Source organism: Manis pentadactyla, chromosome 18 (genome assembly GCF_030020395.1).
Source record: "Manis pentadactyla isolate mManPen7 chromosome 18, mManPen7.hap1, whole genome shotgun sequence".
Classification (NCBI taxonomy): domain Eukaryota; kingdom Metazoa; phylum Chordata; class Mammalia; order Pholidota; family Manidae; genus Manis; species Manis pentadactyla.
In genome coordinates this window covers 23,403,547-23,428,224 of record NC_080036.1, presented here as the reverse complement: position 1 = coordinate 23,428,224, position 24,678 = coordinate 23,403,547, and the positions used below count along the sequence as shown (strand labels likewise).

The 24,678-nt window shown below is 46.6% G+C and overlaps 1 protein-coding gene across 2 annotated transcripts in view; it reads left to right on the top strand.

Annotated features, from left to right (window-relative positions):
• Positions 1-24,678, top strand: part of SLCO3A1 (solute carrier organic anion transporter family member 3A1) — a 264,472-nt gene that overhangs the window by 49,200 nt on the left and 190,594 nt on the right. For both annotated transcript variants that reach the window (XM_036931852.2, XM_036931851.2), the window contains exon 2: positions 2,850-3,315. In XM_036931852.2, the coding sequence (XP_036787747.2) occupies positions 2,850-3,315 (466 nt within the window). The remainder of the gene's footprint in view (positions 1-2,849; positions 3,316-24,678) is intronic.

Below are 24,678 nucleotides of genomic sequence, written 5' to 3'. Positions count from 1 at the left end.
TCTCGACAATGCAAACACAGGCAGAACCTCAGACACTGGGGGTATGGCTCCAGACCACTGCAGTAAAGCAAACATCGTAATAAAGTGAGTCCAGTGAGTTTTCCAGTGCATATAAAGTTATGTTTATACTAGACTGTAGTCTATTAAGTGTGCAATAGCATTATGTCTAAAAAAACAATGTTTATACCTTAATTAAATACTTTGCTAGAAAATGGTGACCATTGTCTGAGCTTTCAAGTCCTAATCTCTGATGTCAGGTTAACAAATATAATAATAAAAAAGTTTGAAATATTGTGAGAATTAGAGACATGCAGTGAGCAAATGCTGTTGAAAAAATGGCACAGGTAGACTTGTTTAATGCAGGGTTGCCACAAACCCTCAGTGTGTAAAAAGTGCACTACCTACAAAGTGTAATACAATGTGGTGTGCCTTAGGTGGTGTTTGCAAAGTAATAATCAGGCTGCCTAACTAGAGCTGACCAAGTGTGAGCTGGCCTTGACCTGGTTAGAAAGCACAATGGAAACGGGAATCAGAACTGGCAGGCCGGCCATAGTGAGAGTGCACGGACGCCCAGCTGTGGGCACAGATGGGGGCCGTGCCAGTGTTCAAACGCTGCCCTGCAAAGCTCGCCAGGGGCGGTGCCAAAGGAAGGACCGCAGGAATGCATGGCTCACCCTGGACAGAACCCGCTGGGGGGCTTGAACAGCATCCCAGGGCCGAGGCTGCTCCCTGGACTCATAGCGTCGGCACCTCGGGGAGGGAGCAGGAGTCAGAAATTTCTAGTGCTGCTGATCTGAAGGTAGCATTGAGACCCACTGGGCTAACAGAGCCTGTTTCAATGTGTGGGGTTGAAAATGAGGCTGAGCCAGACTGGCCAGGCTGCTTTGTTCATTTTCATAATAAAGGTAAACAGAGGCATGTGATCCCCACAGGTGCACATAGACACAAACATGGACACTGCAGAGGCTGTGTGTGTGTGGATGTGAACCACAGTGCACATTTACACATTTGGAGGAAGGCTCGGTCTGCATGAGTATGCTTCCTCCTCTAACATGGCAGGACATGTGCAGTCCCAGCCGTCTCTCCAAAGGTGAAATTCTGCCTCTGCAGAGCTGCTCTGATCTTCTGTTCCTTTCTGCTGCCACTGTTTGACTCGGGCTTTTTCTTCCCTCTTCTCTCAATAATACTCCAGCCTTTTTCTCTGCTGACATTCATTTCTTCCTCTTCCACCATCCGTTTGCCACACTACGACCACACCTGGCATCACTCCTATGCCTTAAAACCTTTAATGTTCCCTCCTGCCCACAGATAAATGATTTATTACGTAGGTAGCTGTTACCTAGCATTTACATATGTAGTTTACCCCTGGCACCAGCCCTGAGAGGTAGCACTCATCCCCATTTTACAGATGGGAAGGTGAAAGCCCGGAGTGGCTTGCCCAAGGTCTCAGAGAGTCCGAATGCGCTAGGCATCTGGTCTCAAGAGTCCTGGCTCTGCACCCCGCTGCTTTGCTGCCTCTCCAGACCCTTTCCTGCCAGGTAGGGAAAGGCTGCTCTGTGCTAATGGACTTTTATTACATTATTTCCAGTCTCCACATACATCCTGCCAGGTAGATATTATTATTTCTGTTTCACCGAAATCAAAGCCTGGGCAGGTTAAGTGACCTGGCTGAACTTGCAGAGCTAATTAAGTAGTAGCTGGGATTCTAACCAGTTGTTCCTCCCACCGTGATCTGTATTCTTTCCACCACACTGCATGAGATTGGCTAAGTTCTTTAGGGTGGCATCTGTGGCTCCTTATCATCTGTTGCCAACCCACTGTTCCAACTATTTCCATCCATTATTAAATCATGCTACCTAGCTTTTGCTCATGCTGTTCCTTTTGCCTGGAATGTTCTTTGCTGCCCAGCTAGCAGGGGCTGTCTGCCTCCCACGACAGGGACCCTTTCTTGTCTTGCTGACACTGCCCTGCGTGGAACCTGCAAACAGCAGGAGAGAGAGGCCATTTCATTTTCTCTCCATCTTAAGAAGCCCTATACTAATGCATCTGCTCTCGACCCCCCTAGTGGGGGGTTTGCATCGTGGATGCTAAATGCAGTTACTTTGGGTTATAGTTGGGAACATGTCCTGGTGGCATCTTGAGAGCAGGTGCCGCCACCTCTTCCTCCTTTTCCTGTTTTTTTTGTGTCTAGGACATTGACTGACCAACAGCAGATATTCAGTAAATATTTGTTAAACAAATGAAGGGCAAACAGCACAAAGGGGAGGAAAGTCATAAAATTATCTCTTCCAAGGAGCTCTGGCAGGGCTATAGTGAATAGAACAGTCAGGGATGTATTTACGGAGCGGCCTAAGGAAACAGTTAATGATTATCCTGATGAGCTAATGTAGCTTGTCCGCCTTGCCACCCAGGTTTTTGTTTGGTTTGGTTTTTCCCAATTCACCTATGCTTTGCTAACCTCCTGGTCCAAAGCCCTTGCTTGGCTCCTGTGCCCTCCCATCGTAGACTTTATGAAGAGGACGCAGTAGGGAGTGTGTGAAACCTATGGACTTAAGGAGTTAAGACCCCATGGTGGCGGGGGGCGTGGCTGAGGGACCTTGTGCTTCGCGAAGGCAGGCAGTTGCTTTCAGGATGGAAACAGGTGCAGAGGAAAATTTCGGTGCCCCTGGGAAAGGTAATTCTTAAGCCGCTGAATGGGGCTTGTCATCATTAGGCCTGCGTCATTGTGCACAGCTGCTGCCTGCACCCGGTGGGAGGCTCTGGGACGGCAGGTGCACGTCGAGGCCGGAAGGGGGCTTCTCTGGCGGTGGCGTCAGCATTGGCGTTGAGATGTGGTTTTGCACCCGCAGGTGAGCGTCCTGACCACCCTGGAGCGGAGGTTCAATCTGCAGAGCGCCGACGTGGGCGTGATCGCCAGCAGCTTCGAGATCGGGAACCTGGCGCTCATCCTCTTCGTGAGCTACTTTGGGGCGCGCGGGCACCGGCCGCGCCTCATCGGCTGCGGCGGCATCGTCATGGCCTTGGGCGCCCTGCTGTCGGCGCTGCCCGAGTTCCTGACCCACCAGTACAAGTACGAGGCAGGCGAGATCCGCTGGGGCGCCGAGGGCCGCGACGTCTGCGCCGCCAACGGCTCGGGCAGCGACCAGGGTCCCGACCCCGACCTCATCTGCCGCAGCCGGACCGCCACCAACATGATGTACTTGCTGCTCATTGGGGCCCAGGTGCTCCTGGGCATCGGTGCTACCCCTGTGCAGCCCCTGGGCGTCTCCTACATCGACGACCACGTGCGGAGGAAGGACTCCTCGCTCTACATAGGTAGGAGCTGCTCCAGCGTCGCCGTGCGGTGCGGTCTGGTCCCCTTTGGTTCATATTCTGTCACCAGGGCGCGTTGACAAAGGAAGGGAAGGTGGGCCCGTGAACCTTTTATTTTGGCAAAGCGCTCGTGTTCAGACAACTGCACATCTGGGGGATTGAAGAATGCTGATAGCTGAGTTACACCAGCAGAAAAGCTGGTCCAGGTGCACTCTGGGCATGGTGCATTTTTTTTTTAAGTCTCCCCAGGTAATTCCAATCTGCAGCAGAATTTGAGCTCACTTTGCTAGAGCATCAGCAGACCTTGAATGGGTGGGCAAGCTCAGGAGGAATTTTTTAGGTTTCTTTATCAGCCTTTGTTTGTGTGTGGACTTCGGGCAGCCTGGCACTAGCCACCAAGGTCCACTCAGGGTCTATACTTAGTAAACCCCATTTTTTATAAGCAAAAGGGTATTGTGCTCATTGTCCTACTGAAGCTCTAAGGGAGAGGTGATTACACTCCCAGCAATTGGTATCATTCCGAGTTGGTAACTACTGTTCATTTTTTTCTGTAAGCGTTGGGGGCTGCTGGAGGGTCATGTGCTGGAATTGGGTATTTAAGAAGAAATAAGGAACATGTGGGTTCTTGAAAATTACTTTGCACTGTAATATTTTCTCATATTTTATACCAGAAGGATGGAAGCTATTTTCAGGTCTAGGATTAAGAAACATCTAAGTGGTGAGCTGCTCTTGTTGCAAACAGGGCCCTCGTGCTCCTGGGCATTTTGCATGGTTGCATGGTCTTTCTGAGGGTTAGGGCCGGTCTGCTGAGCATCTCCATCCCCTGTTTACTAAGAATAATTTTGCCTCCCACAAGCTGTTGGATTGTTATGACATATACCCACTCACCGAGTGCTAAACTTTGAGAAAATCGTCTCTACTTACAGAAACTTTGTGCCACTTGAAGCAGAATGCCTTGAAGTATAAAGTTAATTATAACATGGAGGTTTAGATGAAAATAGCATTTGAACAATTTGACACAAAGCTTCATATCTGCCAAGCGTCTACCGTACGCTGCCCAACTTTTCCAAGACAGGTGGGTTTGGAATAGTTATACACCTGAATGCTGATTTTCATCTGTGACTTTCTGTCCCAGCGATGGAATAAATGCTTTTCGTGAACAAATAGGTTGTGATGTATGTTTCAGCCCTCTGTGAGCAGGCTCAGGGAGAGGAAGGAAGGTAGTATGTGCCTCTCCATCCAGGGGTGGGGCACTCAAGAGCCTGGCCAGGCCGAAGATGACTGTTGCCTCTTCACATATTACCAGAGGCTTCTATGATTGTATCTGAAGATGGGCATAGTGGGGAGAGGGGACTAAGGAAATCATTTACGTTTGTTACTTTTAAAGCTTGAGTGAAAGCCACTCAATGTGAGTCTGTTGCAGACTATGTCGTGACCCGCAGCATGTAGCCAAAATAGTCTCTGAGGTCCAGCCACACAGTTGGTCTCTGACTTGATTGATGTCACTCTAGGGCTCTGGGAGAGATGGTTTCTGGCAGCAGGAACAGTAAGTAGATAAAGCAGTGCACAGAAAAGGGAATGAGGGGTGAATAGCTGAGTTCTTACCTCTGATGATAGAATCAGCTAGAAAAACTTCTCCTCAAGATTCCCCCAAATCCCTCCCCAAGTCATAGCCGTGCTGAGGCACCTCCGTGTGGGCTCGTGTCTGGAGCAGCAGTCTCGGGACCTTCTTCTGGAAGTCTTTCCTGAGGAGTTAGGCTGTGGTGTTTCCCTGTGCTGGATAGGGCCTGGTTTGTATGTGCAAAGCTTTAGGATGAGGAGGCAGTTTGGTTTCAGGTATGGGAAGTGGAGGCCCTGGCAGTGGGGCTGACCCTTTGAGACAAAGAGTCTTTCCAGTTCTGAGGCCTTGTTAACAAATTTGCCATGAGTCTTTGTTAGGAAGAACATTCAGTTAAATTTCTGCTTAGGCACCCTTATCTTCTGTGATATTAAGCAGGGAGTTGGGAGTGTCTGTTTGCATGGTGCACGGATGTCTTGGTGGCTCTGGTCCAACTGGCCAAATTCCAAAACATGACAGCACGTGGCCACAGAGATGGACTATTCAAGTATCTCGTCTCCAAACTGGTCTCAGGGGGTCTGTGTTTACAGGGAGCAGCAGAGAGCAAGCCTTCTGCACAGATTGGCCTCAATAAGTGTTCTTTCATTCCATGCACAGTTTGACTTCTCCAGGAATGCTTTCAGAAGGCCGTAGCAAATGCAGAGCGTAACTGGTTCATCCATTTATTGTACAGGTCATAAAAAGCGTGATGGTGCGAATATTTTAGCATTTATCTCCTCTAATAGGGAGCTGGTTCCTGGAGCCACTTTGCTTCAGGAAGTATTTGGGGGAGTCCGCTGAATGCAATCAGTATGAATTATGGCCTCTTGACTCCCCGCAGGGAGGAAGAAAGTCTGCAGGGTCTGGCGCCAGGACTGTGGGTGGGATGTGTGCCCCTTGGTTCTAGCTTCTGCGAGATTAGTTGAGAGGGAGGCGCCCACACTGGCGATCTGAATGGGATGCCTAAGTGTGAGTGTGTAGGAGATGGATGGAAAGACTTATAAATTCTGCACGTGTAAAACACTGGCTTGTTCAAAGCCTTTCCTGTGGGTGTCAGCCGGGATGGTGACCAAGCAGAGCTCGGGCCATTGCTGACGAGACCTGCCTTTGGGTTTGCCTACCTAGCAGGTCACCCGATGGGTGGCCATGTCCTAGACCCCACAACCAGGGGGAAAGTGAAGCATTCCATCTTGAGTCGAGTTGATAATTTTCCACTGAAATGAGTATTGCTTTGGCTTCTTGTGGCCGAGCTGCTGCCAGATTCCTGGATTCCTCGACGGGCCATTCACAAGGGGCTTCGCTGGCTGGCACCGTTCCGTGGCCGCTCCTTTCCAGCGTGGGGAGGACGCCAAGGGAGCTCGTTACCAGGGGACAAAACCCAATGAATGGGGACACGGCTCTGCTGGCAGGCTTTTGACTCCTGCACAATGTGGAGCGGAGCCACTCGACGCAGCTAGACAATGACCTGTGGGTGACACGTGGCAGTCTTTCTTCCTAGAGGGCCTGGTGGATTAGAGTGGCAGGAAAATCGTGAGATGTGGCAGCATGAGTAGGGTCCAAGGACCGACCCTTTGGGAGTCTACTCTTGCATGCCTGTAGCCCATGTTGTGACCTCCCATTAGTCCAGTTTTCTTAGCTGTACTGTTTCTGCAAGTTCAAAACATCGCAAGCTGTAGTGGAAACAAAAACAAATAGGCTCATGTAATGGACTCACTGTGTTCTTTCCTTAGTTCGGTAGGTCTGTGGGTTGTCGCCCTTTTTTTCCTTTGAGGAGGAAAAAAGTGATACGAGAGTGGTAAAATTTTTCAAAGAACTTTAAAAAGTATTACATGTTCCCAGTTGACAACTTTGGAAGTACAGAACCAGAGTAAAGAATAATTAGCTTTATGTGTTGTGTAGTCTTTTCTGCATTTGCTATGCTTTCCTCCAAAAAAGTATTTCTACAAAGTGGTGTTTCGCAATTTCCTTCCTCTCTTAATATTTCATGAGCAGTTGCCCATGTCACTAAATATTCTTCTATGATGTTATTACTGCATGTGTAATTTTCCCCAGTGGATATATACTAAAACATTTAATGTCCTTTATTGTTGGACATGGGTTTTTGAAATATGAAATCAAAGGTTAAGAAAACTTGGCTGCCCTTTGCACCTACCCTGAGACAGAGATGCCATGGGCTGGGGATCCCATAGCAGGGACGACACCAGGAGGATGGGGCAGGCTGTTACACCACAGATTAGGGGTCTTAAAACCACAGACATGTATTTTTTTCTCACGGTTCTGGCGGCTGAAAGTCCAAGATCAAGGTGTCAGCAGAGTTGGTGTCCTTTGAGGCCTCCCTCCTGGACTTGAAGTTGGTACCGCATCCTGCCTGTATCTTCACAGGTTTTTCCTCTGTGTGCACACAGCCCTGGTGTCTGTGTGTGTGTCCAGATTTCCTTTTCTTATAAGGACGCCAGCCAGTTTAGAGTAGGGCCTACCCATATGACCTCATTTAACCTCATAACTTCTATAAGGTGCTATTTCCAAATACAGGCAGCTGTGGAGGTCCTGGGGATTAGAGGTTCAACATGTGAATTGGGGGTAGGGCGGGGCACGATTCAGCCCATAACCAAGGGGTCCAGTACCAAACCAAGACCCTGGTGACTTGTGTCCTAACTTTTCTGTAAGGAACTACGCTGTGTTTTTTTTTTGTTTGTTTGTTTGTTTTTTCTTTTCACCTAAGGTACCCAAGAAATTATTTGAGAATCTAGGTTTTTTTTAAAGCATTTTATTTTGAAATGATTATAGAATCACACGTTGTTGCAAAATACAGGGCAGTCCCCCTACCCATCCAGTTTCCCCCAGTGGGACATCTTGCATAACTAGTACAATATCAACACCAGGAAGTTAACATTGGTGCCATCCATGGAATTTATTCAACTATCCCCAGCTTTGTGTGCACTCATTTGTATGTGTCTCTGTGTGTGTTTTTATATAGTCTGTGAAATTTTATTACATGTGGGTATTATTTTAAAAATGCAGAATGGGGTCAAGGTGAAACCAGGTCATTTTGAGTCATTTGAGTGTGTTGGCACACATGTGTGCACGTGCACACACATACAGGAAGATACAGAGAGAAGGCTGTGGGTAGAATGGGAGCTGGCTAGAGGAAAGAGATTCCTTCAGGGGTCTTCTGCATTCCCAGGAAGAATAGGTCCCTTGCAGGCTTCACAGAGCCATTGCCCTATGTCCGGTGGCACATAGATTAGACACAAATGTGTCATGTTTTCTTTATCAGTTACATTGAGACCCATCAGAGCTCTCCATGTTCCAGTTGGTGCAAAGAAAATTATTCTCAGATTTCATCAGCCAAGTGTTTGTTTAGTAGAGAGGCTACTGGAATACCAGCCAGCAACTGAGAATCATTCTCTCCCGAGCCCTGGGAGCCCAGAGATACTTTGCTTCTGATGAGTTTTTATTTTAACTTGACATTGGGCAAAATGTGTTTTAACTCTCCAAAGAACATGGCTCGGGTATGGATCAAATACAATGTGACTGCAGTTCATCTGTAAAAATAATTAAAAAGTTATCCCTCATGGGAGCAAGCATAGCTCTTTATATTCCTGCAACTTCATTGATATTGAAGTTTCCTTCATTAATTTTTTTTTCCAAAATAAATGGCACTGTAGAACTGGTCAATTTGTTTTGGCTGTGTTCCACCTCCTCTGCCCTGCTGCTGGTCACGTGCCCTTTCTGTGTGATGCAGCAACATGCTAGGAGGCATGCTTGTGCCTCTTATCTGGGACTTCCATATTGCCCGGGCTGGTAGGCATTTCTCATTCATTTTTAGATGCTCATAATTCATGCCCCATGGTTCATGGAATCCCTGCTGTGGTCACTGCTTGGGTGACTTTGGACAATACACTGAGTGTGGGCTCTGGCGTCTGACAGTCTTGAGATTCAGATCCTGGTTCCTCCACAGACCTGCCCCCCAGAATTTTGGACACATTTCCAGTCGACCTGAACCTGTTTCTTTATCGATAGAATGAGGCCAGATCTACCTGGTAAGGAATTGCATAGGTATCATTTAAATCAGGCATCATATTCATGGTGGAGATCCATAAATGCTGTCCTGCTCATTTTATGCTCATAATATAGATTTCCAGATGTAGAAACTGAGGCAGAGATAAGTAATTGACTGATTTCAATACACGGGCAGATCTTTTGACAAGGATAGTTGCACCCTAATTTGCAGCCCGGGATATAATCTCTCTATCTAGTAGACCTGAGAATAGCAACATCTTCATTCACGAATTAAACCAGCAGGGCTCTTCATTGCCTACAGACCCCTTCCTGGGGCTCATCTCAAAGTGCTAGTGTGGGTGCAGGCAGCAGGCAGTCTGATTTATATTAAGTTGGAGGCACCCCAGAGGATGGCCTCTGCCCCAACAGGATGTATGGGTGGGCTTTCTGGGTTCCAACACATTGATTCTTAATTTGCTTCTTAATATCGGTTTACTTTTTTTTTTTTTTTGGCGGTTTACTTTTTTTAAAAGAATGTACTCTCATTTTAGTAAAATTGGTAAAAACAAAAATATAAGAAAGCATAATTTATAATTCACGTACCTATAGAAAATTGTAACTTAGGTATAGTTCATTCCAGCTTGTTTCTTTGTATATGTTTTTACTTAGTTAAGACCAAAGTGTAAGTAAACTTACTTCTTATCAATTGATAAACTTTTTTGTATATTGTAATCACTGTTTTTCAGATAATTGCATAGTATTTTGTTGACCTAAAATGCTGGAATTTGGTCATAGGACATTTGAGTGATGACTATCTTTGGGGCCCTAGTCTTGTCCACATTTGCTGAAAACTTTAAAAATTCAGGTTAATTCAGAGAGATGCACTGTGAGCTGGAAACCAGCCATTTGGCCTTGTGACTTTTTCCAGAAGATAAATGTGTGAGGCACAAGGATGTTAGGAAAAGAGGTTTTGGCTGGGCCTTGAGTGTTGGTACCCCTGTGTGCATCCCCTTCCCACATCTGCTATCCAGGGGCAGCAATCTTAAGTGCAGGGGCTCAGCTAGCAAACAAGTAAAGCAGCTGGGGAACTGAGGGGCCTTGCCTGGTCCTTGGCCATCTGTTCCCCTTGGGAATGTGAAGTCAGTCTTGCCAGATCTTGTGATTTTTAAAAGAGACTGAAAATCCGTATTTTTCAAGTGGACTGAATTGCCAACTCATTGCTATGTGCTCCAAACCCTCTGTTTGGTCAACATCCTAGAAGCCAGCTTGAACACACTGGTAACTTGCCATGTTGGGCCCTTTGCTTCAGACCATCAGTTTCAAATTGTCTTTGCCTTTTGCAGAGCAAATGAATACAGTAAATAAGAAAGAAAGAAAGGTGGAAAGTAGGTGCATGTCATTAATGCCGCAGCCAGAATAAATGGCGCTGTCTGCTGTGGCTCCGAATGGCATGGGCATGGGGTTGAGGAAGGGCATGGGGCTCTTGCACAAACACAGGACACAGTGGCCAAAGTAAGAGAACGCCTGCTGCTGAAGGGGCCTCTTAGATGCTCTTCTGTTTGGGGCTTTGCCTCTTGCCTCATAAGAATGGGAATCGCAGAATGGAAAAGAGGCTAAACGATGTTCCCAAGCTAAGCATGGCCCAAGATGGAGAAAAATGCTACTCACAGTTCGCTGAAGGGAGTGTTAGAATGCAGAGACCAATGCCCCTTGGGGCTGGTTGGGGCTCATAGATGGTTACTGTATGTGTAAGAGCATCTTGGCTAAGAGGTTTTAAAACACAGCCTGGAAGTGTCTGATAGACAGGATGTAAGACCCGAGATGCTCAGTTGACCTAGAGAAGATTCGTGGGAAGGTGAAGACGACCGCAGGGCATTGTCCTTCCCTAAGGATCCCAAAGGCTCGTTAATTCTTCGCCACCAGCCTTTCTCTACGCCTGACTAATGGAAGAAGGCCCATTTGCTTTTTCTTTTCAACTGTAACATAGGTATTGTTCTTAAGTGAAAAAGATTCTGATATATTTTCCTGAATAGTATGCATATTTCTTCCTTTAGTTTATTTCTAAACTCTGACTTCTCCCTTCTGAGAGAGCATAATCTTCGCTTTATCTCCTTTTATCCTTTTCACCTACAAGGAGCATTCTCCAAGAGCAGAGCCACAAAGGGTTGGGCTCTGAAGAGGACTGTGATTTGCTGTAGTTGACGCTGGTATTAGAGACTGATGGCCTCCCTCCTCAGTGGGATTGAGTTCTTCATTGAGAGGATTCTGCTAAAATGCCTCACATAAGAGTCTGTGTTGTGGATGTTTGCTTTTTTCTGTCAAGACCTGTTTTTTCAATAGGAAACTGCCTACCCCCATCCCAGGTGGTTCCTGTGGACTGCAGAAATGGTCATGTGGTCCAGGCATGGCCAACGATGATACAGAAGGGTCCTGGTGTTCAGGGACTGGCTCAGGGAGTGAGACTGAGTCCACTGTGAGCTTTGAAAAATGGACTCAGAGCAAGAAAGACAGAGAGAGAGAGAGAGACAGAGGTCACTTACTCTTCTAGGACTGCTATGACTTGTGAGAACTCTGAATGCCCAGAGAGTCCAGTGACCATCTTTGCTGTCACATGCAGAGAACTTCACCTAGGAATGAAGACAACGCAGAGGAAAGCAGACCAGGGAAAGAGAGGGCAAAAGGGGTCCCTGGATCCAGCTATGCCTGAAGCTGAACTCTAGCTCTTACATACATATTGTCCTTTCCAACTTCTGCCTTCTCAGGCTTGAACGCCTTATCATGTCGCGTAAGAAGTCGGACTGGATTGCTTCCCTCTTGAGGTTTGACGAAGTACCTTCCAACAACGATAGAGTATTTCTGTCCAAGGAAACATAAGTAAGGCAGTCGTCCTCTGATTGAAGTGCTAGCTCTTTCATGGTACTCTAAAGCACTGTGGTACTTTAAAGAATTGAGAACTCCTGATCCTATATCTAAGGGGCTAGGTTGAAAGTTCAGTTCTTCATTTCATTATTTCATAGACATTTAATTGACAGGACAGGGACTTAGAGGCCAAAAGGTCCCTCCACTCTCTCCCTACCTACTGCCAACAAACAAATGCATTCAAAAATAACCTGTGGGCAGGCTTTGTGCAGGCACAGTAAGTGTTTAATAGTAAATCGCTCACATGGGCAGGAGATTGTCCAGAATGCTCAGCTTAGTCAGTGATGCTGTTTACTGAATGGAAACCACGAAACCCTCCCTGCATGCTGCAGGGGCCAGAGCCACCTTAACTCCCTCCAGTGGCTCCGTATTGTCAGGAGAGAATAAGCTAAATGAGCAAGCTCCATTCCCAGCTCGGCTTTGACATGTTGTCCCCGCCAAGCCGTGTGTGTGCACATTTGGGCTTATTTTTGCCTGCATACAGACAAAAATCTGAAGGTGTGAAGTGTGAGGTGACTCATGGACACTCAGAGACTTTACAGTTTAGTCCTTAGAGCTGGGATGCAGGCATCTGCCTTAGGAATGTCAAGAGAAATTGAAGGCAGGGTACCTGGGCCACGTGAAGCCACGGGTGGGTGTGCTTTCCGGGAAGGGTCCCCGACCTTCTCCTGAATATGGGGAGGGGTGTGTGCAGTTGTGGGGAAACTTTCCCTGGATTCACAAAAAAAGGTTCATGACCCAAAAAGGTTAAAACCACATAAAGTCCTCGGGTTGCACAGACCCTGGGCAGTTTGAGATGACAAACTGAGATAGTTGAGGTGATAGGCTGTACACAGTGACAGGTGGCATTTGGGGACTGGAATGTTGTTCAGGGCTCAGCTCTCAACTTGATCTGCTTCCTGGGGCGCCACTGTACTTACAACAGGAAACATTTGAGCCTCACTTGGGCAGCTGTGGGTGAAAAGTCAGAGCGCCTTTGCAGCGGCCCTTGGGGACAGCCTCTCAGCCCTCCTCCAGTGCCACCCCCAGGAAAATTCCTGTGGAGCTGAAATTTTCCATCCCTTCTAGCCTTACCGTGGGTGTTTGGGGGTAATATTCAGCAAATTTTCTGGGCTGGTTTGAACTGATGCACAGATAGGAATATCAAAACTTTTGAGGGGACTCTAAAAGCATCTTAAAAATTCCCTTGGATCATTAATGGACTCTAAATTCACCAAGTCAAACCTTTCCATCCTCTTACTAAGAAAAGTGCTCTTGGGATGATTACAAACAGGCAGAAAGATGTGAGGGACCTCAAGAAAATCATCCCAAACTTTTTGGGAGAGTTGCTGCATTTGATGAATCTCCCTCCTGTTTCTGCCAGTTGCCTCCCATTTCAGGCTTGGAAGGTGAAGTGGAGCTGGGTGGGGCTTGGCGTTGAGCTCATCCTAATCTTGCTCCAGGAGATTTCTCTGTTTTTCTCTAATGCTCTAAGCATGTGGTACAAATGGCCATGACTTCCCACTGCCTCCCTTTCTGGACGTGACATTATTACCATAAGAACATTCGCATTTGCCCACCTGCCTAGTGGGTTGTTAATGGAGTTTGCAAAGCGAATTCGGGTTCCCAGCAAGAGGCCTCATTTACACAGCCAGGATCTAATGGGTTCTAAAATTGTGTATGGACACTTGGAACCTTTTGAAACCCAGTGGTGTCTATTATTAGATCTAAATCATTTCATTGCTCCAGCCTTAGTCTGTACGTGGGTGCCGTGGGGGAAAGAACTTGTCTTGGTCCAGCCTGCGCCACGGGATCGGCTTAAGCACACATCAATACCTGGAGCTACAAGCAAGATTCCAAAGCCATCAGGCCATATAAGGAACAAAATGTCTCTCACATTTTTCCTTTCATTTTATTTTTTGATATTGGCCTTGTTTCTGGTTATGAGCAAGTGTTTCATTTTAGGATTCATTGCCGTCACAAAGAACTTCACGGCTGTTTATTCAGTTAGACAAGTGCACTGGGCACCTGTGGGTTTGAATGACAACCATAATAATGCCAAATACACTGGCTCTGGCTTAGGGGATCCTCGCTCTGTGACAGACTGAGAATGGGCACTTTGATGGGATCTCTTTCCCTCCTCTAAAGCCTGGGGAGATGTTACAGATGTTATTCTCATTGTACAGATGAAGAAACTGCGGCTGGAGGAGATTTAAGCAGCCGGCTCAGGGTCATATAGCTAGAGAAAGCAAGGCCTGGACTGGAACCCTGGTCTCCATTACCCCAGAGACCATGTGTTTTCTGCCATATGCTTCCCCCTCCCTCATCCTTAGACCCTCTAAGGTTCCCCCCTGGATAACATAGGACCCCAAGTGTGCTATGCTATGTATTCAAAGTGGCTTAGCCCAACTAATTATGTATACCTCTCTTTCTCTCCTTTTGCTCCACTACATACCTGGAACTGCTTATTTTAGCAACAAGGTATGAAATGAGTTTCTAGGCCAGAAGGGCTCTTGTGGGTATAGGTTGCTCAGGGCCTAGCTTCTCCATGGGAATTTTTTCAAACTCCCATCAGATAAAGCTTTGTTCCTATGAAAAACCACATGAGCTGGTTTCACAACCTCCCTGTAGTAAAGCCAGAGACATTCACTCACCAGACGGTCTTGTTTACGTTTCGGGCCCAGCAGCGTTTAATTGGTATCCATTTGTCGCTGCTATGCAACTTCGGCTTGAGATTTTTTTTTTCTACTCCCAGGCTTGGCAAAGCTGAGTTGCTTCTCTGTGCAAGTCCATAGTGAGCTTATAGCCTAGCAGATCATAGCAGGGATAAACATGGTGGGAAGGTAGGAGAAGAAAGGCTTCATGGATCGTGGCTGAACATGTGAGAAAGAAAAATTACATAGACGTAGAGATCAACAAGCCTTTCAACATGAGAAAATAATTGACCTCCACAATTGTTCAGGCCTGTGGTGTTCTGAACGCCTTCCAGAGCACAGTGTTTATGGAAATGAGCTGCTGGCAGAGGTGGTTGTGTAATGGGTGAGGGTGGCCTCCTTAGGCTGTCTTGAAGGCCATGATGTCCAGGTCGCTGAATGCTCTTCCCCATGTATGTCTTTAAGCCACGCTTTCCCGAAAGCTTGCGGTGGCCTATAAGCAAATGATTGTCACTTAATGGTCTACCTGGGGAGTAGAGGGTTCAGAGGTTAGAAACTGGCTGGGAGTGACCAACTGTTCAATCTAGAAATACTGGTGCAAAGTTGGAAAGTTGGGAGACTTTAGCTCCTCTGGCTCATGTCTACAGATCCATATTTCCAGCATTTTTTTTAAATTTGAAGAAGTCTTAATTATATGTAACATAAAATTCACCATTTTAACATTTTTGAAATGTACATTTCAGCAGTGTTAAGTGTATTCTCACTGTTGCACAGCACATCTCCGGAACTCTTTAATCTTGCAAAACTGAAGCTCTGTACCCATTAAACAACTCCTCACCCCCCAGCAACCACCATTCTATTTTCTGTCTGTATGGATTTGACTATTTGAGTTGTCTCCTAGAACTGGCATCCTAAAGTATGTCTTTCTGTGATGGCTTATCTCACTTAGCCTAATATCGTCAAGGTTCATCCAGGTTGTAGCATGTGTCAGAATTTCCTTCCTTTTTAAAGGCGAAGTAATATCCTTTCACGTGTATATTCCACATTCGTTTAGCCACTCATCATGGAGATTTGGGTTACTTCCGCCACTTGGCTATTGTGAATAGTGCCACTGTGAACGTATATGCCCAGTGCATTTCTGGCTTTTTAAAAGACTGCTCTACTTGGGGATTCTAAGGTGCATTCAGCTCGGGAAGTCCCAGATTCAATTCCTTAATTTCCTCCCAGGTTTGCTTTGTCATTGACTCACCTTGTCCATTTGAAAGCCACATCACTTACTAAATCTTGGCTCCTATAGGACTCTTATGTCTGGCTGCCCTGTCCCCTCTAAGCTTCCCCTCGCCACTTCCAGACCACACTCAGCTCCTGTCACCTGGACTATTGTGTCAACCTTCGATGCGTCTCAATGGGCCTAGTGTGGCCCGTCTCCAAGTTGTCCTCCACAATTATCCTGCTGCAAAGCAGACTGAACATTTACCAACTTGGAGAGATGGGTGTTGTTCTAGAACCTTTGTTACAGAAGTTCCAGGGCATGTGCATGGACCGGCTTGCAGCTGATCATATGCCTAGCAAATAACAATATACTTATATATATTAATGCATATGTTTAAGATAATAGTACTATGTTTTTGAGCAATTAAAAATAATTTGACTCCTTTTTAACAAATAGAGACATGTTATATTTGTCTACATTTCCATCATCTACTCACTCATTTAAAAATTGGGAACTTACCATGTGTCAATCCCTATGCAACATGGATGGGCTTAGGGCTACATGGATGAATAGGACCTAGTGCCAGCCTGTCAGAGTAATAATATCAGCGAACATTTATGAAGCACTTTCTGTATGCCAGAGCCTGAGCAAAGGTCTCTGTGTTTATTATCACTTACTCAAAACAGTCCTTGGAGTTAGGGTTTATCGTCGGCATTTTATGGAAAGAAATCAGGAAATAGTGAGTGACCTGTCCAGTAAGAGACAGTACAGTGGCTTGAGCCCAGGGGGTCTTTCTCTATGGTATGTGTTCTCTGCTTTTGAGCAAATTGTCATTAAAATCAAGAGCTTGGAACATAGGGAGGCAGAATGAAACACCAGCTCTGAGGAACCTACACGTGCATTTGTAAATGTGGAGTTGGAAAATGTTGACCACACGTGCTCAGAAATATTTTATAAGTGTGAGTAATGACTCAGTGCTTCGCAGAGAGACATACCGTCTTCCATATCAGAGCTGCCGTTAGAGAAGAGAAACAACGTGCTGCGTGTTCTCAAAGCAAGGGCTCGTGTCAACTCTGTTTTTCATAGGTGTCAAATGCTGTTCCCCGATGTGATGCCTTATCTGGGCAAGGAAATAGCATGACAGAGCCTCTCGCCCAGGCTCAGAAAGGAAGGTGATGTCACTGAACTGGCTGGCTGGATGTTTGGGAGAAGCGTATTTTCAGAAATTGTGAGCGTTCACAGCTGGGGAGATGGTGCTGACTTTTGGGAATCACAGAGGGCCAGCCTGAGAGGGACCAGCTAGCACAGAGAGTGTGTGTGTGTGTGTGTGTGTGTAGATGAAGGGGGAGGATGGAGATTGCTACTCATCACACAAATGACGAGCATGTTCTTTTAAGACTGTATTTCACTCTTGCCAGAGACTAGGAAGCAATTAATCCATGAGCATTAAACGGGTTTTTAATTTAAAGTCAGGCCAGAAGGTTAGGTTCTATAGCTGGCCGCCCGCTGTGGCAGTGCCTGAAAAAGACATCGCCTTCCTTTCTGAGCCTGGTTGATGCACCCCGTGTGCCGGGCACCGAGCTCAGTGCTGCCCTTATATTTCTGCATTTCATGTTCATCATGACCATTTTACAGAGTAGGAACTGAGGCTCCACAGAAATAACTGACTTGCCCAAAGCCATATACTCTTAGTAAGTGATAAGAGTTAAACATAGTCTCTACTGATTGTGTCTGGCTCCAAAGTGACATTTTGAAGAACAATTTTTTTTTGTTCTGGGAAATTGGAAACATAGCCAAAGGTACAAAGGGTAGGATAGTTGAATGCACCTCAGTGTGTCCATTGCCCAATAACTGTCAACAATGGCCTTTCTTGTTTCATCTTTCCCTCCACTGAGCCTCCCCTCTTCTTGATTATTTCTGACATATCGTTGTGTATGTCATTATTTAGTATGTATCTCTAAAGACATAATACTGTTGCCATGCCTGAAGCATTAATAATTTATTAATATCATCACATATGTACTCAGTGTTCACATTTCTCCAGTTGTCTCATTTTTATGACAGTTTAATCAGATCTAAAAGGATCCATGCATTGTAATTAGTTGCCTTGTCTCTTAAATCCATTTTAATGTATAGGTGTTTCTTGTCCTTCCAGATGAAAGAAATCAGACCATGTATCCTGCAGTTTGTACAGTCTGGGTAGCACTTTTTGACATGTTCTTCTGTCCCCAACCTGCGTTTCTTGTGACTTGGTTTCTTTAGCTAGAGGAATGATCAGATTCAGGTTTTTTGATTTCAAGAACTACTTCAGGTGGTGATGGGTACGTCCATTACAAAATACATCATGTCTGGCTTTCTCTTCATCCGGTGTTGACAGCCATCATTGATCATGGCCTACATGGTGCTAATGTTCAAACTCTATCATTTCTTCTTTTATTATTTCTATTAAGAGGAAGTTCTTTTCAACTATTTTGTTATCCTGAGGAAGGATTCAAATAAGAAAATAGGAAGTGGGCTATATGATTACCAAACACAATTTAGGATTTTTTTTTTTTTTTCAGAAACATTGAAAATGGCTTCTCTCTGTGTGGTTAGGACTCTAATTCAAGGAACAATTAAACCTCTTCCATTTTCACTTTTGAATTTTATAGATTACTTCTTATAATAAAATTTTGTTTTATAATTATGTAAACTACTTCCATGGTGTCATTGTGACCTCCCATATCCTTGTAAATGCACGGAGGTGATGCTTAAGACCCAGATGGAAGTCTGCTCCTGCAGCGACCCGTGTTACAGGAGAGGAACACTGGATCGGGGGAATGCACTGCTTTTATAGCAAGCAGCAAGCAGCCCTACTCTTTGTCCTGGAGGGAAAAAGCTCTTAGTCCGCGAGCTTGCTCACTGGGAAATGGCTGGGTAATGGCGATCAGGGCCTGGCATTCTAAACACCACATTGCAAACCTATGGGTCTTCTTTTGTGTTTGGTATGGGAGTAAATGATATTTTTAAACCATCCAGAGGGGTGAGGTTGATATGCCTGAATCAGCTGCATCACTACAAAGCAGGAGGGTCCTTTATTTCCTTTCCTTTCCACTGGACAAACTTCTTTTCACTGTTGAGCTGAGGTTTCCTTGCCAGTTCTGTTCATAATTCTGTAAAGTACTGCCCTTCCTAAGGCCCTGCTTAGACCTTCACTGTCTTGTAGTCGCACATTGGGCTTTGAATGGGAACGCTCTTTTGGGAGGCAGCCCTCACCAGCAGCTTGGCATCCATAATGTCTCGTTCAGGTTTCTTACATTAAGAAATAGTAACAGCCCAAGCCTTGTACATTTGATAATGAGAGGTGCCTTTGTAAGTTATAAGAAAAGTGACATAATGAGATTTGTAAACATGGTGAAACTCTCATCTAGGAGGAAAACTGGCAGCCTGGTTCAGGGGGGTGGAGAGAGAACACAAAACAACAGATCTTGGGTTAGGGGAGGAAGGTCATTCTTGCATACAGTCTCCCTTACTTAAAATCTAGCCCACCTCTGTCAGCTGCAGGATGGCACTGTCTAATTCAACTGGCCTGATTATTATGACTCTAATATAATACGTTAGATGAGGGTGAGCCTCAGTCTTTCAGGAATTTTAATGAAAGGCAGTAGACTGGGGACTGAAGGGAGGGCATTTTTCAGGGGTTGGAAACTCAGAGGGTGGGAGAGCTGGGGCCTGTCGCTTCTTCCTGGTGAAGGCTGGAGGCGCGTTTCACATGGGCGTGTGCTGCGTGTTGATGAATGGATGTCCGTGTCTATCCATGGGCCACCCTCTCACAGCTTTACACTTCTTGTTAGGCCTCTTATCTGGAGGGTTTTTGTTTGTTTAACCAGGCTCCATGGGGGTCTTTCAGGACCTTCAAACTGTTTCAGGGGATATCCCACTGCAGTCAGCCTCGGCACATAAGAGGAAATATAAGCCTCATCACTGAAGTTTCCGCAGGTCTCAGTGGAGAGAATAAACCGTTGTTACCTGTGCAAATCACTGAGCCAGGACTGGCTCATGGGTTAGCGATTGCACTGCCTACATCTGGTCCCAGCTCCTTGTCACTTACTAGCTCTGACCCTGTTTCCTCCTATTAGGGATGTTGTGATGATTATAGGAAATGACATGAAAATGTGCCCTTACAAGCACACGGTAAGTGCGCAGTGCAATATCACGTAGAGGATAGATTGGCAGCATAAACCCTGTCTACTACTGGGTGGTTTCTAGGTTTAAGCGGTAATCGATTATTTTCTAAATGAGGGGCTGGAGCTGCAGGGTTCAGTGTGGCACCCACTAGCCACATGTGGCCATGTAAATTGATTCATGCCAAATAAAACCAAAACACAGTTGTACCAACTAAATCTCAAGATTCAAGACCCGCACGTGGCTCTTGGCCACCGTTACGGGGGGTGTAGATCAAAAACATTTCCATCATTGCAGAAAGTTCTTTCAGGCAGCTCTGGTCTGGGGTGTTTAAACATTGAGGGATTCGATGGCTTATAATGACTGTTGAATTTTGGAATTTTTTCCTGATACTTGTCTCCTGTCTGCGCCCTTTGCTACAGATTTGCTTCCCATGCTGACATGGGAAGATACAGACTATTTCAGTAACTCCTGGAATAATGCAGCCCTTGCGGATGGCTTGAGGAGAGGGAATTTCTTCGGGGTGCAGGCTGAGGCCGGGAAGTGCCTTCCAGTCCCCAGACCCTGCAGCCCCTCTTGGTCACAGAGGCTGTGTGTCCACCTCTGCTGCAGGCCCCAAGACATTCTCAAGTTCTGATATTCAGTTCCTTTTCCCTATAGGCACCAGATGTCCCAGTGTGTCCCTGAACCCTGGTCACTGTGATTCTGGGATACCTAAGGCCTTTCCTTCCCCTGCTGAGCATAGGTAGTTACTGTTGTCTTGGCTCTGCTCCTGGACTTTGCAAAGAAGGAAGGTCCATCCTGGAAGGGTCTGGAGAGTCAGGACACTGGTGTCTCCCTGCCTTCGGGTTTTAACTCCGTGAGAGGGGTGTGAGCTGCCTTTTGTAGCCACATACCCAGCTGTCTTCCCAGCTGATACTGTAAAAGGAAACTACCCACGTGTCATTAAAATGTCTTGCTGCCTATGAGCTCTTGAAAGCTCACTAGAGATGGCGTTAATAACAGCTCCTGTGCCCAGCTGCCATCCTTCTACCTTACCTGTGGAGCACGCAGCTTGGGGAAAACACTCTCTAGGTGTTCCAGGGAGAACATGTTGGGAAGGAATTCGGCTTGGAGATGCAGGGAAGTCAGAGAGAAAACAAACTCAAGAAAGCAAAATAAATTTTATTGCACCCTGTAAAGGAGTAACAGAGTGGACTTGCTTAAGGTTAGACAGGCAGGCTGCTAAAGAGCATGACGGTACAGCTGCAGTCCTGTCTGGGTCATCCAGGTGACAGGAACTTGCAGGCCCAAATCAGAGCTCTCAGTAGCCCCTCCCTGCTTCTCTGGAGTAGAGCAGAGACAGAGTGGAAGGAGACTTATGATTAATTCTAGAAAATAGAATGAAATAGCAAAGTGACAAAGGCATTTACCACGAGAGGCTGAGGTTGGAGAGTTCTTGTCTTTATCGTGGAGAGAAGTTCAGAGACAAGTGCAATCAGCTTATGCAACAACAGAGTTTATAAGGCAGTACACACATCGGAGTGCAGGCCACCTCAGAGAGGAGGTGCAGTCAAGACCTTAGGGTTCGGGGTTTTATAGGGCTTTTTGTGTAAGGGTCAGCATGAGGCATGATGTACACAGGTGACTCATAGTTCCTTTGAAGTTTTGTCTTAAGAATAGGGTTATTTAGGTGACTGTGTTGGGCCAGATCTCAGCATTCTTTATTCCCATAGGTTCATTTACACTTTGAGGTCTATTTCCTGTCCTGGTGACAGTGTTACTTAATTGATTAAGAGGCTGGAAGAAGAGGAAAAACAGTATACAGATTAAGTTAAAGAATAAGCTGGGCCTCTTTCGCAGGCTAAGTAGATTTTCCAATGCCATGACCCTTGTCCCATCTCCCCGCCCTACCTCATGGGGCAGGCCAGGGAAGTCCTTGATTGACAGTCTTTGGCCTTGGCGACCTGATCTGAGTGGTACAATAAGACATGGGCTGCGCTCTGATGTTTGTCTTTATCTGGGGAATTGTTTTTTAACTGGGGAATATCTGGACATTCCAAGTCAGTCTTGGCCTTTTGAAACTTCAACTAATTAACTAATTAACTCTGTGAGTCCTTTCTGCCTCTGGTTTTACCTGGTTAACTCTTCGAGTCCATTTTCATGGGCTTTCCTTGCTTTATTCCCTCTCCACCCTGCTTCTTGTCTGTTTTTCTGCCTAACAAATAGACCGAATGGACCACGTTTTAATTAGAAACAACGAACAGCTTGTTAGAATAATGCCACCACTTGCGTGTCATGTGGTCCTGGGTAAATTACTCTGCCTTGGTTTCCCCATCTGTAAAATGGGAGTAGTCATAGTACCCACCTCGGGGCTGTTCTGCCTTCAGAATCGCATGCACCTAGCTCAGAGTCAGTGCTCGAAGATCAGCAACCGTCATCTGTCGTTCTCCTCCTAGTTGTTTGTATCATTATCACTGAAAGAGACACAGGCTTTGGAGTTGAAGTCTGCTGCCAGCTTTGCCTCTGGCTCTGTGCAAGCCCCTTCCTGCGATGCTGCAGTGAATTAGTGTCTATACACCCTGGAACGGGGCCAGGAATATAACAGGGGCTTGCATACTCACCTGGTAAACCCAGTTGGTAGATGAGTCGTGGGATGAAATGGTGGTTGAGGAGAATTAGCAGCTGTGTGTAGGATGGATTATCCTGCATGTGCAACACTGCAACTTAAAATAGAGAAATCACACGTGGCTTTTTGGTATCCAGGTATTTGTGTCATAGTTAGAAGACCGTTTCATTTTTTTTTTTTTTGAGGGCATCTCTCATATTTATTGATCAAATGGTTGTTAACAGTTAACAACAATAAAATTCTGTACAGGGGACTCGATGCACAATCTTTAATCCACCCCAAGCCTACTTCTCATCAGTCTCCGATCTTCTGAAGCACAACGAACAAGTTCTTACATGGTGAACAAAGTCTCACATAGTGAAAAAGTTCTTACATGGTGAACAGTGCAAGGGCAGCCATCACAGAAACTTCCGGTTTTGATCACACATTATAAACTATAAACAATCAGGTCAAATATGAATATTCGTTTGATTTTTATACTTGATTTATATGTGAATCCCACATTTCTCCCTTATTATTATTATTTTTAATAAAATGCTGAAGTGGTAGGTAGATGCAAGATTAAGGTAGAAAACATAGTTTAGTGCTGTAAGAAGGCAAATGTAGATGATCAGGTCTGTGCCTATAGGCTAAGTATTAATCCAAGCTAGACAAGGGCAACAAAACATCCACGGATGCAGAAGATTTGTCTCAAAACGGGGGGGGGGGTGAGGTTCTAAGCCTCACCTCTGTTGATCCCCAATTTCTCACCTGATGGCCCCCCTGCGACTGTGCCTGTCTTAGGTTGTTCCTCCCTTGAGGAATCTTACCCGAGAAGACCGTTTCTTTTACAGTTACAGTACTTCTGTGTGCAGCTGCTCAAAATGTTTTACATCTATTTACTGATTAAACCCTCAGGACAACCACAGAAGTAGGACTGTTGTTCCCATCTTATAGATAGGCAGACTGAGGCCCAGAGAGGTTAAGGAACTTGCCCATGGTCATCCAGCTAGTGTGTGGTGGTGCTGGGCGTTGAACCCAGGCCTACAGACCCCAGAATCTCTGTCTTCACCTCTGGTTGATGGTTCTAGATTCGGCAGGGGACTCCATTTTACATTTAGTGTTTAGTCTTACGTAACGTACAGTTAGGAAGCACAGAGAGAGGGTGAATGGAGAAGGAAAGCATAATTGAGTCATCAGTAGATCTTAGCCTTGTCCAGAGAAGTGGGGACGGCAGGCCCCTTCCCTGAACTTGGGCTGGGTGCTGTCCCCTGTGGGTTACACCTTGGCCTGACGCCTGCCCTCCTCCTGGAAACTGCCGTGGCCTTGTGGAGGGAGAATGTGGCTCTGCAGCAGGGCTCCCCTACCCTCCGGTTTCACAAGCTGGACAGCTTACCCCCAGCTCTGCTGAAGGGCAGACCTGCCAGGGTCCCCACTGTTCCCAGGCTCCAGCTAGGCCTGGCGAGGGTGGTGGGGGTTGGCCGCAGCCGCCTCTTTCCGCTCCGCCAGATCCGGGTGCCTCTTGATGTAGCCTGTGTGCAGGTGAGCAGGTGGAGCCGGAGGGGTGGCCAGTCACTGCTCCTTCCCCCCTGCTCACCCCCATACTTCCCAGCATTCTGGCCACAGCTTGTATTCCTTTCTGCGCTGGCCTCCTTCCTGCTTCCCCATCCCTCCTGCACATTCCCTGCTGTAAAACCACCAGCGGTCCCCTTAACCCCCAGGGTGCTGCCCAGAGCTAGCTGCTCTGTGTGTTACAGCCGGTGATTACTGAGCCCTCCCTGTGGGCCAAGCATGGGTGTAAGCCCTTGGCACAGAAGGGCCAAGTCATGTGCACAGGGTCACACCGCTGGAGCATAGCAGAGTCAGGCTGCGAACCCCGCTGGGCAGACTCTAGGGCCCCTGTGGCCTGCTCCTGCCTCCAGAGCTCAGCAGAGTCAGGCTGCGAACCCCGATGGGCAGGCTGTAGGGCCCCTGTGGCCTGCTCCTGCCTCCGGAGCACAGCACAGTCAGGCTGCAAACCCTGCTGGGCAGGCTCTAGGGCCCCTGTGGCCTGCTCCTGCCTCCCTCGCTCCCTTTGCACCAGACGCTCTCAACAGGCATTCCTGTCACACCCTGCGTTAGCCCTTCCTCTTGGGGCCTTTCTTCCTTCCCCTTCTCTGCCAGTCCCCTGCCCTGTGCCTTCCAGCCTGCTTTCCCTCCACAGGCCACAGCTGTTGACAGCTTTCCCTGCCTGGCATTGGAGTGATTCAGG